Source organism: Vicugna pacos, chromosome 10 (assembly GCF_048564905.1).
Source record: "Vicugna pacos chromosome 10, VicPac4, whole genome shotgun sequence".
NCBI lineage: Eukaryota > Metazoa > Chordata > Mammalia > Artiodactyla > Camelidae > Vicugna > Vicugna pacos.
The window spans coordinates 26208871-26222750 of NC_132996.1; the positions used below are offsets into that span (position 1 = coordinate 26208871).

At 41.2% G+C, this 13880-nt stretch overlaps 1 protein-coding gene and 1 long non-coding RNA gene across 2 annotated transcripts in view; one reads left to right on the forward strand and one right to left on the reverse strand.

Moving 5' to 3' along the window:
- The window catches only part of LOC140698684 (uncharacterized), a 34483-nt gene that overhangs the window by 1877 nt on the left and 18726 nt on the right, over window positions 1-13880 (forward strand). Inside the window, exon 3 of the long non-coding RNA XR_012076513.1 lies at window positions 882-977. This is a non-coding gene — a long non-coding RNA (uncharacterized lncRNA). The remainder of the gene's footprint in view (window positions 1-881; window positions 978-13880) is intronic.
- The window catches only part of RNF169 (ring finger protein 169), an 83496-nt gene continuing 69715 nt past the window's right edge, over window positions 100-13880 (reverse strand). The window contains exons 5-6 of the mRNA XM_072969231.1: window positions 9298-9397; window positions 100-8866 (exon numbers count right to left, since the gene is read on the reverse strand). Coding sequence (XP_072825332.1) covers window positions 7682-8866; window positions 9298-9397 — 1285 coding nt within the window. The 3' untranslated portion in view covers window positions 100-7681. The remainder of the gene's footprint in view (window positions 8867-9297; window positions 9398-13880) is intronic.

The window sequence follows — 13880 nt, forward strand, 5'->3', positions numbered from 1 at the left end:
CTCTCCTCCCAAACTGAACTGCACTTTTCTTTGTGACCCAATATGACTTCGATGGGCACCAAACTGTATCAGACCAAGAACTGATTATACCTCTGGTGCTCAGCCCAGAACCTGGGTCCAGGAGGCCCTCAGTAAGATTTATTGAAGAATGTGTTGGGAGGAATGGGAAATGGCTCATGTTGGTGCTTAGTGGGATAATACACAGTATATACACAGGTGTGGCTAGGCAACCAGAAGCCAGTGTGGGCATCTTTCCACAGGCACTGCCTGGGCTTTCCCTTAAAACCATGTTCTTATTAACAACAACAACAAAAAAAAAACAGCATTCCAACCTGCCTGCTGTTGTAAGTATGCAGAGTATGACTGTCAGCTCATCCACCCTTTTATCCAAGTGGACTGCTGCATCTTGGGAAGACATACAATCATTTACAAGTTGTGTTCATTCTTTTCTACCAGAACAGTAATCTGGACTTGGTCATATTTGTGGGATTTGATTTTAACCCTGTGTCTTGTTTGCTATATGACATAGAGCAGGTCATTCACACTTACCCATAGCATCAATAGGGGTTTCAATCTCTATGGGTCCTTCTGGTGTTAAAAACACATTCTCAGCTCTGGGGTGAGTAAATTTCAGTTACTTGGTTTCCTGAGTTTTGTTCTTTTAAAGAGTCATGACCCAATCCTCATTTCAGTGAGGAAAGCCTAAGACTAGATTTGTCAGATGAATGGTAATTCAGAACTAATCAAGGGGGTCTTTCAGGTAGCGGCCACTTCCCCTGTAGCCAGCGTAGTCACTAGCTCTCCTGGGCAAATCCCATCTACAAGATACTTCATCCCACTGGGCTGGCACTCAACCAGAGCCCCTTCCTTCTCCATAGCAGATGCGAAGCTGGCTGCCACTCTTCTGGGACTTCTCCAATCTTCTAACAAGAGCAGACCAGAAGAAATTTCTCCCACCACCAACTCTCCAAGATTAGGTAAGCCTATCCCGTTTTTCAAGTCATTTATCCAAGCTCCAGTGAGTAGCTGGGGAGACTCAGATGTGGCCACAGGAGAGAACTGATTTAGGTGCAGATTGTGCCTCACAATCCTTGCTACATGAGGATCCTCCCACCCCTTCAGTGGGTACAGAGGGGAGATTCTGATCTCTCTAGCCCTGTCAGGCCCAGTACAAAAGGAGGAGATCCAACCCAGAAATCACCTCGAACCATGTTGTTAGCTAAAGCCAGTGGAGGAAGATGGCACCACTCTGAGGTTCATTTGACCCAGGGCAGCAGAGAAAGCAGGTAGCTTTGGAGTCAGAGGATCCAGCTTCCAGGCTATGTCAGAGCCAAAGTTTCCCCTCTGAAAATGAGGGCCACCCACTTCACCACACCAGGCTATATGGGAATTAATGAGAGTGGTATGTAGAGTGTTTTCTGTTACTTTAGGGACCAAGAGACAATCAAGTTCTATTCTCCAACTAGCTGCACTGTTTCTTACAAATCATTTTAACCACCCTCCTTTGGCGAGGTTGTACCAGATGATTTCAAAGGTCCCTCAAGTGCTGGTTTACCATGTACAGTATGCATTCTTACATCAGTCCTTCAAATTGGTTTTACAAGTTTAAATGGAACATGGATACATTTGATCTTTGTTGGATGAGAAACTGACACCAAGGGGATTTTGAATTTCTGAACAATGGTTCCAAAAGAGGGTATTTTCAAAAATCAGATGTTCTGAAAACAGCCCTAGTGTACAAAGATGTCATCCTGCACATCTGTTCTTTACTAATACTCTTTCTCAGCACCTTCATTAGGAATGAGAACAGTTGAATACAAGGATGACAGCTGTAAATTGGAAATAACTTATAACTCAAAAGATGTTGTACACCAGGGAAACTCTATCCCTCCTAGTTTCTCCCATCATTCTGAATGCCAAAGCAAAATGGTCCAATATGGGGCATCTCCCAGAGCAAAAACAGCATCAAAACTCAAATGCACATAGTCTAAGCTCAGCTCAGATTTGTCTGAGATTGCCTTCCAGACATAAGACTTAGACTAGAAACAGAACATTCATGAGGCTGCTTTACCGTATTTTCAACTTGGGCCTCTTCTTAAGCTGGCAAACATATATTGAAGAATGCACTTTGGTACTGTTTAAATAAACAACACGTCATCCCCTTTGATTTTCTTTGTTGGCAGAAGCATCCCTGATAGGGAGTGCCCTGTTCTGAGTCCTCTGTCTTTGTCAAAATGCTCTTTATGATGAGTTGGAGAGAAGGCAGCAAGCAGTGGCAGTGCCAGGGATCCAAGCCCCTTCGCCACTCTCATGCAAACAGCAGGTTGAATGATACCAAAATACAACCCATTTTCTATTTCCAGGTGGGAGGGGATAAGGCCCTAAGGACAATGCGTTTTTACAAAGAGAGTAAACAGTGTATCAGGTGAAAAAAAAATCCATTCATTAATCCATTAGTTGGCATTTGAGATAGTCACTTTTTACCTTGCATGGTTATCCATTCTCTCGTTAGGACTTCAGGTTGAACCCACTGAGGGAGAGCCCCCGCTCCCAATGGTGGCACAGCTTGGAGAGGGGGCAGGGCCAACAAGGGAGAATCTGCTGCCACCTGGAGCCAGGACCCAGGCTCTCACGGCTTGATCTTTGAAGAGGGCATTGCCTGTTTCTACCCCATATTAAATGAGAGAAAAGAGAGAGGAATAAGCCTGGCCTTACCTTGGCTTTGTACAACTAGTTAAGACACCAGAAAAGGTAGAAAGGGAGCCTGCCCCAAGTTTGAGGTTGCCTCCCACACTTACTGAGACAAGGCATTAAGGAAGCATTTACTCACAAAGCAAAGTATGTATTTTTCTTAGGGAAAAAAATACTGATATTACATAGAACAGTGTGCACATTCAGTCTTGGCACTTTTCCTTCATCCAGTTTAACCAGTCTCTAAACTGGTGACTTCTGTGTATATCGTACGTCTCTTTTCTGTAGAACAATCTTCTTCAAAAAGCTATTATGGATAACAGTCATGTGTAAAGATGCATTTCTGGGTATCTTTGGAGGAAAGTCTATTCAGCAGCCTCTGTTCCTAAAATCCCACCCCCAACTTTTTTTTTTTTATAAAGGCAGACTTGCTTTCTCATTGAGTCACAAGAATTTATAAGCAGCTCTACTCACTTCTAAAATACAGGCCAAAAGACCAATCTGTAGGTTGATGTGGAAAAGGCTGGCTGAGAAAAATTCAAGTCCCTAAGGAGTTCTTGATTTTCTAAGAAAAATGAAGTGCTGGCTGGGTTTTAACCCTTGGTAGTTAAAATGACAGCTGTTCCAATCAAAATTTATCACTTCCCAAGATTCCACATTCCCATTACTCTCTCTATGGGGATTTTCCCTACATGGGTGTATATTCAGGGGATATAGGTACATTTTAATTCTATCTGAAAAAAGCAGGAAGAAAAAGCTTTTAAAACAAAGACTCCTAAATCCATTTGGGTGTCCCCCTTTTTAGCAAATTGTACGTGTGTGTGAGTAAAGGACGATTCATTCAGACTCTGGAATACTGCGGTACAAACATGGCACGAGGCACTGAACCTCAAGTTCCTCACTTCTTAAAAAACAAGCGGGGCGGCAGGGGGGATAGTTTGAATTGGATGATTTTCGTGCCCATTTCAGCCATGTAATATTTTATGATTATGATCCAGCCTTCATTTTTCTTGCCTTCCTCACCCGCTGGCCTTCCATCGCAATAAAAAGCCACGCAGGAACAAAAGGAAAGGAATCTCAAGTTGCTTCCAGCTCTGGTGAGAGGTCTGATTGAGCAAGAGCTTAGGAGGTTACTAAGCTGAGAAGTGAGCCTCTTCTGACCATGTCTGTGATCCACAGCCTGCCTCATGTCTTGGGGCTTTATGCTAAAAGCAGCTCTTAAGAGATGCTGTTGTCCTATAATCACTGGAGGAGAAAAGTCATTCTCCTCTGGTAAAATCACTTAAGAAATGGAAAACAGTATTGCAGTCAAACTCACAGATACTGATGGTATTTAAGTTGTTCAAGGGTGCTGGACAGTATCTTGAATGGGCCATCCAAGATGACTGTGGCCTTTCATAAAACCATCAACAAACTCTCAAGCCACACATACATTCAAATACATCCCAACAGACACTGAGTTCAGGAGCAAGGACTGTCCTTCCCTTCCCTATATCTCCATGACCCAGCACAGGGTTGGCACTAGTTTGAAGCTCAGGAAATTTCTATCAAATGGAACAGGAAGGATGAACAGCACAGAGTGCCAGCATCAGCTTCACCACTCAAGCGCCGTGGCAGCTTTCCATCTTAGTGTGTCAGTTTGTAGTCACATAGAAATTAATTAAGCAGCTTTACTCTCTTAAGGGCATTTTTCTTTAAGAGAAAATGAACAACAAAAACAACAACAACAAACAGAAGGCATTCATCACCAGTGCTTCCTCCAGGCAAAAATTAAAAAAAAATAAGTGAAGCCACTTAACAAAAGCTTTTCCTGGGAAGCCTCAGCCAAAAAGAATTAACCTTTTAAAAAGAGGCAGTTATATGAAAGGGACCGGGGCTAGGTGCATCATCTCCAGATTTGATACCAACCCAACAGGCCCAGATGACTTCTTCCAGCAAATATAATCAACGGGTCATGACCATGTTCCCAAAGTGTTCCTCACTCGATAAAAAAGGGCTGAGAGCCCCCTACTCAGGCCACCACATTTTTTTTGATTCCCATCAGAATGACCCATCCTCCAACCTCTTATAACTTCCCTTTTAATATGAAAAAACACAGAATGCATATACACAAGGAACAGAGTTAGAAGGACACGGGAAATTCCTATGGTGACTCAGATTCCAATGATTTGTGACAAACGTTTGTTTTGTGAGACAGTGTATCTCTCATTCTAGCTCACAAACCCTCCCCATCACTGTTTTTTCCTTCCTTGTCTTTTTCTCCAAAGAATTCATGGCTACAACTCCATTTGTGACCAACTTCACAGTCAAGCAACAGGAGAGGGAAATTTTCGAGAAAGTGTTCAAGTTTTAGTCATTAAGTATGGGAAGCATCTTAAAGTACAGATAATACCTTAGTGGTTTTCCCCTCCTCCAAGGCCAAGCTGATTAAAGATTAAGCCTTGTTCCTCCTTAATCTAAACTGCTTTGCCTGTATCTGAAGGACTACTGCTCATCTGGAAGTTTGGAAAAACTGTCAGTACCATTCGAGGCTCCACAGTAGGTGGTCAGTAAGATGGACCCAGCACCTGGAATATTCACTTAACGAGAATTTCCACTCTGCACCTGACACTAAAGCTGTTGCTACTGCTAAGCAATTTCTTAAAATGAAAGTATTACTTTGGGGAGATATTTAAAATATATATCTTTTTCTATTAAAAATATTTATCTTTTTTTTCCAAAAACAAAAATCAGTTCCAACTGAAAAGTGTTTTTCAAATTATTGGAGGTATAGAAAAAGGTGTCAAGTGGAAAAATAAGTGTCTTTGCTACTACCAATTAAACTAGCCTTCCAATAATATTTACTAAGATCGAAAAGAAACTGTGAAATGGCAGTAACTGATGTCTTTTCTAAGGGCATTTAGTAAGTCACTCTTCCTGTCCTCTACAGGCCAGTGCCAGCTCTTCCATCTTGTGCACCAATATTCCCTTCAGCAGCCTTTGTCAGGTGTATGTTGCTAGTAGAACCTAGAACTGAAGTGGCATGAACATACAGTAATGAGATTGATGTATGTTTTCTAAACACACATCTGCACATGTGCACGCACACACACACAACACAGCATACATACATTCAGGTGAGTGACACTTCCCACCAAAGTAGTCACTGAGGAGGGTCCACAAATCTCAATGATGACCAAAATGCTTAAGACATCTCTGGAACTCCTCTTTGGGAACTGTTTATGAGCTGCACAAGAAAACGGCTCTGACTGCTTTACAGCTGCACCTCATTTATGACTCCAAATCCTCTGGATAAGCCACCTTCTCTTTCCAAGTCTTCAGATCACTTCTGACTAGCTTCAGACTTAAAATTCTCTTTCCTGTAACCCCAGAAATTAAAGATCTGCCCAGAGAAGAAACAAGGCAAATCTCCTGAGAAGAATCAAAAGTAGGTGATACAGTAAATCCCATGTGACCTTGATAAGTGAGTCATTGTTCTGGATCTTAGCTTCTACCTTAGTAAGAGGAGGAAGTTGGAACAGATGACCTTTAACGTCCCTTCCAGTTCTGACATTACATATCTAGATGTCTCCAGACTTTGAGGACAGTTCCAGAAATGTTTTCACCAATGGCAACATCATTGGAAATACTATCAGTATCCTGCTGAGACCACCTGAGGGGGACAACATACATTGTGATATATCAAGATCCGAAAGGTGTGTTAATATGCCAGTCATGTGACTTTATAGTAACAACTCATACATGCACAGGGAATGCCAGCGCACCTGAGATTCCCTAAAATCCTATCTTAATCCCTACTCTCAATGAGCCCAGATGGGCAGAAGCACCAAGCACCACCAGAGATGCAAAAGACACATGGTGTCAGCTGCTAAGGAAAATAAACCCCAAAGGTCCATGGGACTGAATTTACCAGCTGCATACAGCTAGATACCTTGTTTCCATAGTATGGAGTTTCAGTATTGTTCTTTGCCTGACTTCTGGGCAAATTATTTTTTGGATTTTAGATCAACATTGCAGATAACCCTTCACCACGTGGAGAGTAATAATGAAGTCCAAGTATAGTTTTATCTCATAGCGTGGAACCCCGAGGAAAACAGAGGCTGTATTCAGTAGGGATAGGATAACTGCACAGTATATGTTTATACTTCCAGTCAGTCTCAATTATCTCCATGTGGATTCTGCACAATCGAGATTCAAAGCCCAGCCAGCTTTCCCTACATTCTCCTGGCATGCCCTTGGATTGCAGTCCGTTATGGCAACCTCTTAAGTGTGGAAAATCCATGGGATTTGTTGTTGGGAGACCCAGCATCAGTCTGGGCTATGCCACTTGGTAGCTGAGAGAACCTGGACATCTGCACTGCAATTCCATCATCTGAAAATGGGGCTTACATGTTTGGTCTACTGAGAAGACCACATTAAACAGTGACTAGGAATGTGGTCTGTCAACTATAGAGCATTAATCAAATATTATATTTTAAACAGAGAATGTAAGTTAACTTTGTAGAAGCATAAAAACTGATTTCGTTAGGTATATTTACTTGTGGCAACAGTAAGGAGGAGGGAGAACATTACCTTTTCGGATCTGCCAGGAACTGAGATGGAACTAACTTTTATCTGCAAGGCTGATTTAAAACAACACCTGTTGAAAGAAGCCAGGAGATCTATCAGTTGGAGAAGGTATCCCCTTTTTCCTCTACCATTTCAAACCCTGGCCACTGTGCTCCTGAATCGTATTCCAAGCTGCCAGATTTGGCCCAGAAGCCTTCGGGGTTGGGTCACTTAGGGGGTGAAGAATGCTTCTGGCCTGGGTCACAGGGAGGCAGAGACACAGTTCCCTTGGATACATACTATGAAGGCTCTCAGAACCTCTCAGAACCATATTGGACAGTGTTTTGCCATTAAAAGAAACCCAAAGTGAGAACACTCAGCTCTTCAGGGTATATGATCAAGCCCAAAGACCTGAAAAATAGGTAACACTGTTCATCAGGTGCTATTTGGCCCCAGCCACGTTGCTGGACCGCAAGAGATACTGATCCACGCTTCCTTTCCGGCGACTCACAGTCCGCCTCTCATTGTCAAACATGCGCTGCAACTGCAGAGCCAGCTGCCGGTCCTCTTCCTCTTGCTGCAATTTCTGCTCCATCTCTCGCAGTACTGGGTCTGTTGGGGCCAGACCCACCTCACCACTGCTTTGTCGCAGTTTCTTAAGAGAGCCATTCTGTTCCAAGTGCTTGGTCTTACAGCGTCTTTTCCGGCCCCGACGCAAGGAAGGAAGTGGCTCCTCACCTAAGTTGTCTGCCAGAACACCATTAGGCAGATCAAAATGATTCACTGTCTTCAGCTGTTTCTTTGTTTTAAGGATCCCGCCTGAAACACTGTTTTTGGGTGGCACTGAATTAACTGCTGAGATTTTCATAGTTGTTGTTATACAGGTTTTATCTAACTTGGCATCTGGGGTTGACCCTGACCCTTCAAACTGCTCTTTCTCCAAAGAAGTCCCACTGGCTCCCACTCTGAGCTCTGAAGAACAACAGGTTTCCAGTGGGATCTCAGTGCTCCTTTTACTGTTGCTGCCCTGTTCTGCTTTTGTCTGGCTAGCAGAGGGGAGATAATCAAGGTCAGTGGGGGTGGGTCCTGTACACTCAGAGAGTCCTTGCCCACTGGACAGTCTTGTATTTAAAGCCAGAAGTGGCTTCTCCTTGTTAGAATGGGTAACTTCAGAGACCAGGAAGTCTTCCCCTGTTTCTGGAGCCAGGGAGGTGAGGGTGGCTTTTGAAAGGGTCTTTTTGATCTGCCTCTCCTGAAAGATCTGTTCCCACTTTTTGAGGATCCGTGGACTGGCCTCGTAAGAAGTCTGCTTCTGCAGGCTTCTATTTAGGTTACGGGGGGTTGACTTGATGATGAGGGGACTCAGCACACGGCCGTCAGGGAGCCTCTTGGGGGGAGTACATGGTGAGCAGACGATGGGCTTGAAATGGTTGAGTTCTTCAGAGATGCTGTCATTGCTCTCAGGGCTGATAGAGCGCTCTGGCTTATGCAGGGAAGCCAAGGAAGAGAGGGAGCTGAAGGGTAGGCGCTTTTCAATGGTTAAGTCAGGGGCTGAAAGGCAGCGGTTGTTTTGAGTAGACAAGAGGACACCAATGATGGGGTTGGAGGCTGGGGTTATGGTTGTGACCTGAAAGAGATTAAAAAGATTATACATATATTTTTTTCTTTCATGATGGTAGAGGGATAGGGAGGGAAAGGAGGAAAAGAGGATAAAGGGTGATGTGAGCCTAAGAAATGAGGAAAATCCCTAATTTAGCATGTACATGCCACTTGCAGAAATTCTGACACACTTGAAACAATTAATGAAATTGAAAACCTTTAGGGAAAAAAACTCATTGAGAACTTTTAAAAAAGGGTCTTCTAGTGGCCCTCATCCCACCCATCTGGCTACTAATTCAAACTCTCTTCTTTCACATCTATGTGTAAAATTCTCCAACATAACGAGTATGCCTATGACCCGTTCTGCCTCTTCTCATCTTGAACAGTTTCTTTGGTGGCCATGTGCCAGAGGTTATGGGACAGGACTAGAGAGCCGCAGAAGCCTGGTCTGAGGTATACCTTGGCTTTGCTGGTTGGTGCTGCTCTGAGTCTGCTCTTTACTCTGTCCTGACCAGTGTCACTGCAGCTCTGACTCCTTTCCGTTTTGGAATGTAGGTTCCTAAAAGAGCATAAATAAAAGACAGTCAAAAGTAGCCCATATGATAGCTAAGGAGAAAGAACTGACAATCTCTTGTGTGCTTTCAAAGCCACATAGCTACAATAGAAAATGAATGAATTTATTAAAATATATTCTAGGAACAAATCCTGTCCAAAGAGAGAGAGCTCGCCAGGAAGGACATTTGGTTTAAGCCTGTTTCCAAACTGGACCCTGCTTAAATGATGCAAAACCAGTGGCTATTTTTAACATTTTTTATTGAGTTATAGTCATTTTACAATGTAGTGTCAAATTCCAATGTAGAGCACAATTTTTCAGTTATATATGAGCATACATATATTCATTGTCACATTTTTTTTCACTGTGAGCCACCTCAAGATCTTGTATATATTTCCCTGTGCTATACAGTATAATCTTGTTTATCTATTCTGCATATGCCTGTCAGTATCTACGAATTTTGAAATCCCAGTCTGTCCCTTCCCACCCCCAACCCCCTTGGCAACCACAAGTTTGTAGTCTATGTCTATGAGTCTTTCTGTTTTGTATTTATGTTCATTTTTATTTATTTATTTATTTATTTATTTATTTATTTAATTTAAATTCCACATATGAGCGATCTCATATGGTATTTTTTTCTTTCTTTCTCTGGCTTACTTCACTTAGAATGACATTCTCCAGGGACATCCATGTTACTGCAATTGGCATTGTCGTTTTTATGGCTGAATTGTATTCCATTGTATAAATATACCACATCTCCTTTGTCCAGTCATCTGCTGATGGACATTTAGGCTGTTTCCATGTCTTGGCTATTGTAAATAATGCTGCTGTGAACATTGGGGTGCAGGTGTCATCCTGAAGTAGGGTTCCTTCTGGATATATGCCCAGGAGCGGGATGCCTGGATCATATGGTAAGTCTGTTTTTAGTCTTTTGAGAAATCTCCATACTGTTTTCCACAGTGGCTGCACCAAACTGTATTCCCACCAGCAGTGTACGAAGGTTCCCTTTTCTCCACAGCCTCTCCAGCATTTGTCATTTGTGGACTTTTGAATGAAGATCATTCTGACTGGTTCGAGGTGATACCTCATCATAGTTTTGATTTGCATTTCTCTGATAATTAGTGATATTGAGCATTTTTTCATGTGCCTATTGATCATTTGTCTGTCTTCCTTGGAGAATTACTTGTTTAGGTCCTCTGCCCATTTTTGGATTGGGTTTTTGTTTTTTTTTTTATTAAGTCATATGAGCTGCTTATATATTCTGGAGATCAAGCCTTTGTCAGTTTCATTTGCAAAAACTTTCTCCCATTCCGTAGGTTGTCTTTTTGTTTTACTTATGGTTTTCTTTGCTGTGCAGAAGCTTAAGTTTAATTAGGTCCCATTTGTTTATTCTTGCTTTTATTTCCATTGCTTGGATAGACTGCCCTAGGAGAACATTTTTGAGATGTATGTCAGATAATGTTTTACCCATATTTTCTTCTAGAAGGTTTATTGTATCTTGTCTTATGTTTGAGTCTTTGATCCATTTTTTGTGTATGGTGTAAGGGAGTGTTCTAGCTTCACTGCTTTACATGCTGCTGTCCAGTTTTCCCAACACCATTTGCTGAAGAGACTGTCTCTATTCCATTGTATATTCTTGCCTCCTTTGTCAAAGAATAGTTGACCAAAAGTTTGTGGGCTCATTTCTGGGCTAACCAGTGGCTATTTTGCTCATGCTTAGAGAGACACTTCACCTTCCTTAATAAGGTAGATACAGTTTTAAATCACCTTTACAAACAACACATTTTTTTCCTTTTATTAGGCCCAAACCTCTCCTCAATCTAAATCAGCCATGAAACAAATATTTAAGTACTTACAAAATGCATAGCAGTACACTAGATTCCTGTATAGGGAGTCAAAATTAAATGCAGCCTCCCCCTTAATCAATTAATTTGAGCTTCCAAAGGCCTACCCCCTCGTGATTAAAGAGATTTCAAGAACACATGATTTTGTTGTCTGATGCATGCATTAGCTTATAACTATATACTGTAAACCAAAAACCAACAGATATTTTACCTATGATACAACTCTATACTGCAAGCATTTATCATACACTTACTATATGCCAGTCACTGATGAGCACTATCTGGGCACTGGAAATACAGAAAAGAATGAAATGCAGTCTAGGTCTTCAAGGAATCAGAGTCCAATGAGGCAGACAAGGAATTCAATACCATACAGTGAAATGACACAACAAAAAATTACACCTAAGAGACAGAATGGCAATAAAAGAGTTATTAATTACCTGGGATGGAGTGAGAACAGGGTTGGAAAAACTTCCTGTAGCATATGTACTTTGAAGGATAAATGAGGATTTGCCAGAAGACAAGGTGAACATGTAGCCATGCAGATGTAGAAATTTATTTCCTTGAATGATTCTATTTCTGTTTAGAATGGAATGATCTCTCTCTTCTGAGCAAAAGATGTAAAGTTTTACTATGCCAGATTAGTTCAGAGAAAACTTACAAAGGAGGTAGTAAGATACATGGCCAGGGTGCCTCTCCCCTCCCTCATCTCTAGTGAAAGCCTAGCCTACTCACAGTGTCTTCTATTCCAGCACTTCTGGTTTCCCCTCCCATTCAGACCCCTCTCATTCTATGTCTCATGGCCACGTCACCGTGCTGGACGGCTCCAATCTGATGAACTAATCTATGCTATGGTATTAATAGGAGAAAGTGATGGCCAACCTGCATCATATGTCTGCACTTTACCAACATTGAACACTGAACCAAAAAAAACAAATGTGAGAGTTGTATTATCTGGTGGGAGATATATTTTGGGGCACGTAGAAAACTTCAACATCACCCTATAAAGGCAGCTGCTTAGAAGTCAGCTTGGTTTGTATTTTACTTGAATGTATTGAAATTCATTTGCCTTCCCAGAACTCACACAAACTGTCAGTGGTGTACAAGCCACCCAGAAGTAAACTGGATAGCAGATTAAAATGCTGGGAAGAATAACATTTACTTTGGGTCAAGAAAATGGTTATAGAGCTGAAAGAGAGCATTATTATTTCATTATTCATTATTTCATTATTGTTTCACATGATTCCACTGGAGAATCAAGTACACACTTAGAGGAAAAGATTTTCTGATCAATATAAAAAAGAACTTTGTGACATTCAATAGTAAGAGCAGTTCACTGATACTTGCTTTGAGAAGTACTGAGCTTCCTGTCATTAGAGGTGTTTGAGTCTGGATCCATACTTTAGGGTCCAGACATTCCAAAATTAAAAACTAGCTTAATAAAATTTTTATAAAAAACAGGCTATACATCCATTTTGTGAGCAGTAACAGAGTCAAATTTAAAGACACTTTTGGCTATATGCCCAAGTTATCAGATGTACAAATGACAGTTACCTATTGCTGAGGAGAACCTCTTTACGTGGCCTCTAAACTCTGTTTTGGTGAAAGAAAAGGCCCAGAGAGGGAATTCACACTTGCAGCACTCAGGCACACACCAAGGACACCTAAAGTAGTTTGTAATAATCTAAAATCTTTTTGGTAAACTTCAGTATGGCAGAAACTGTCATTGTCTCTTCCATTCATTTGGTCAGCAGACTTTCCTAAGCACCAATTCTGTGCAAAGCACTTAAGACAGGTTGATGAAAAGATAATTTTGACCCATAGATGGATCCAGCCACTGAAGTCTACCACAACATACCACAAAAGAGCTATACGAGCAATAATTATACAACTAAACTCTCCAAGTGTTTTCTTTTAAGAGTTTCATAGTTTTATATCTTATATTTAGATATCTGAACCAGTTTGACTTAATTTTTGTATATGATGTCAAGTTGGGATATAACTTCATTCTTTGGCGTGTAGATATCCAGGTGTCTCAGCACCATATGTGAAGAGACTTCTTTCCTATCCATTGAATGGTCTCAGCACCATTACTAAAAATCAACTGACCATAGATTTATGGCTTTACTTCTGAACTCTTGATTCTATCCCACGGGTTGATATATCTATCTTTATTTCAGAACCACACACTTGATTTCTGTAGCTTTGCAGGACCTAGGTTTTGAAATCAGGAAGTGTGAATCCTCCACCTTTGTTCTTTTTCAAGATTGTTTTAGCTACTTGGGATCCTCTGCAATTCTATATGTGAATTTCAGTGTCAGCTTATTCATTTCTGGAAACAAAAAAGGAGGGGGACTGGAACTTTAATAGGTATTGCAGTCAATCTATAAAAAACTAATTGGAGAATACTGCCATATTAACAACATTAAGTCTTCAAATCCATGAGCAAAAAAAATATTTTCCTTTATTTAGGTCTTCCTTAATTTCTTTCAACCATGTTTTGTAGTTTTCAGTGTACATGATTTGCACTTCTTTGGTTAAATTTATTCATAACTATTCTTTTTTTTTTTGATGCTACTGTAAATAGAATTGCTTTCCTAATTACATTTTCACATTGTTCACTCCTAGTATATAGAAATGCAACT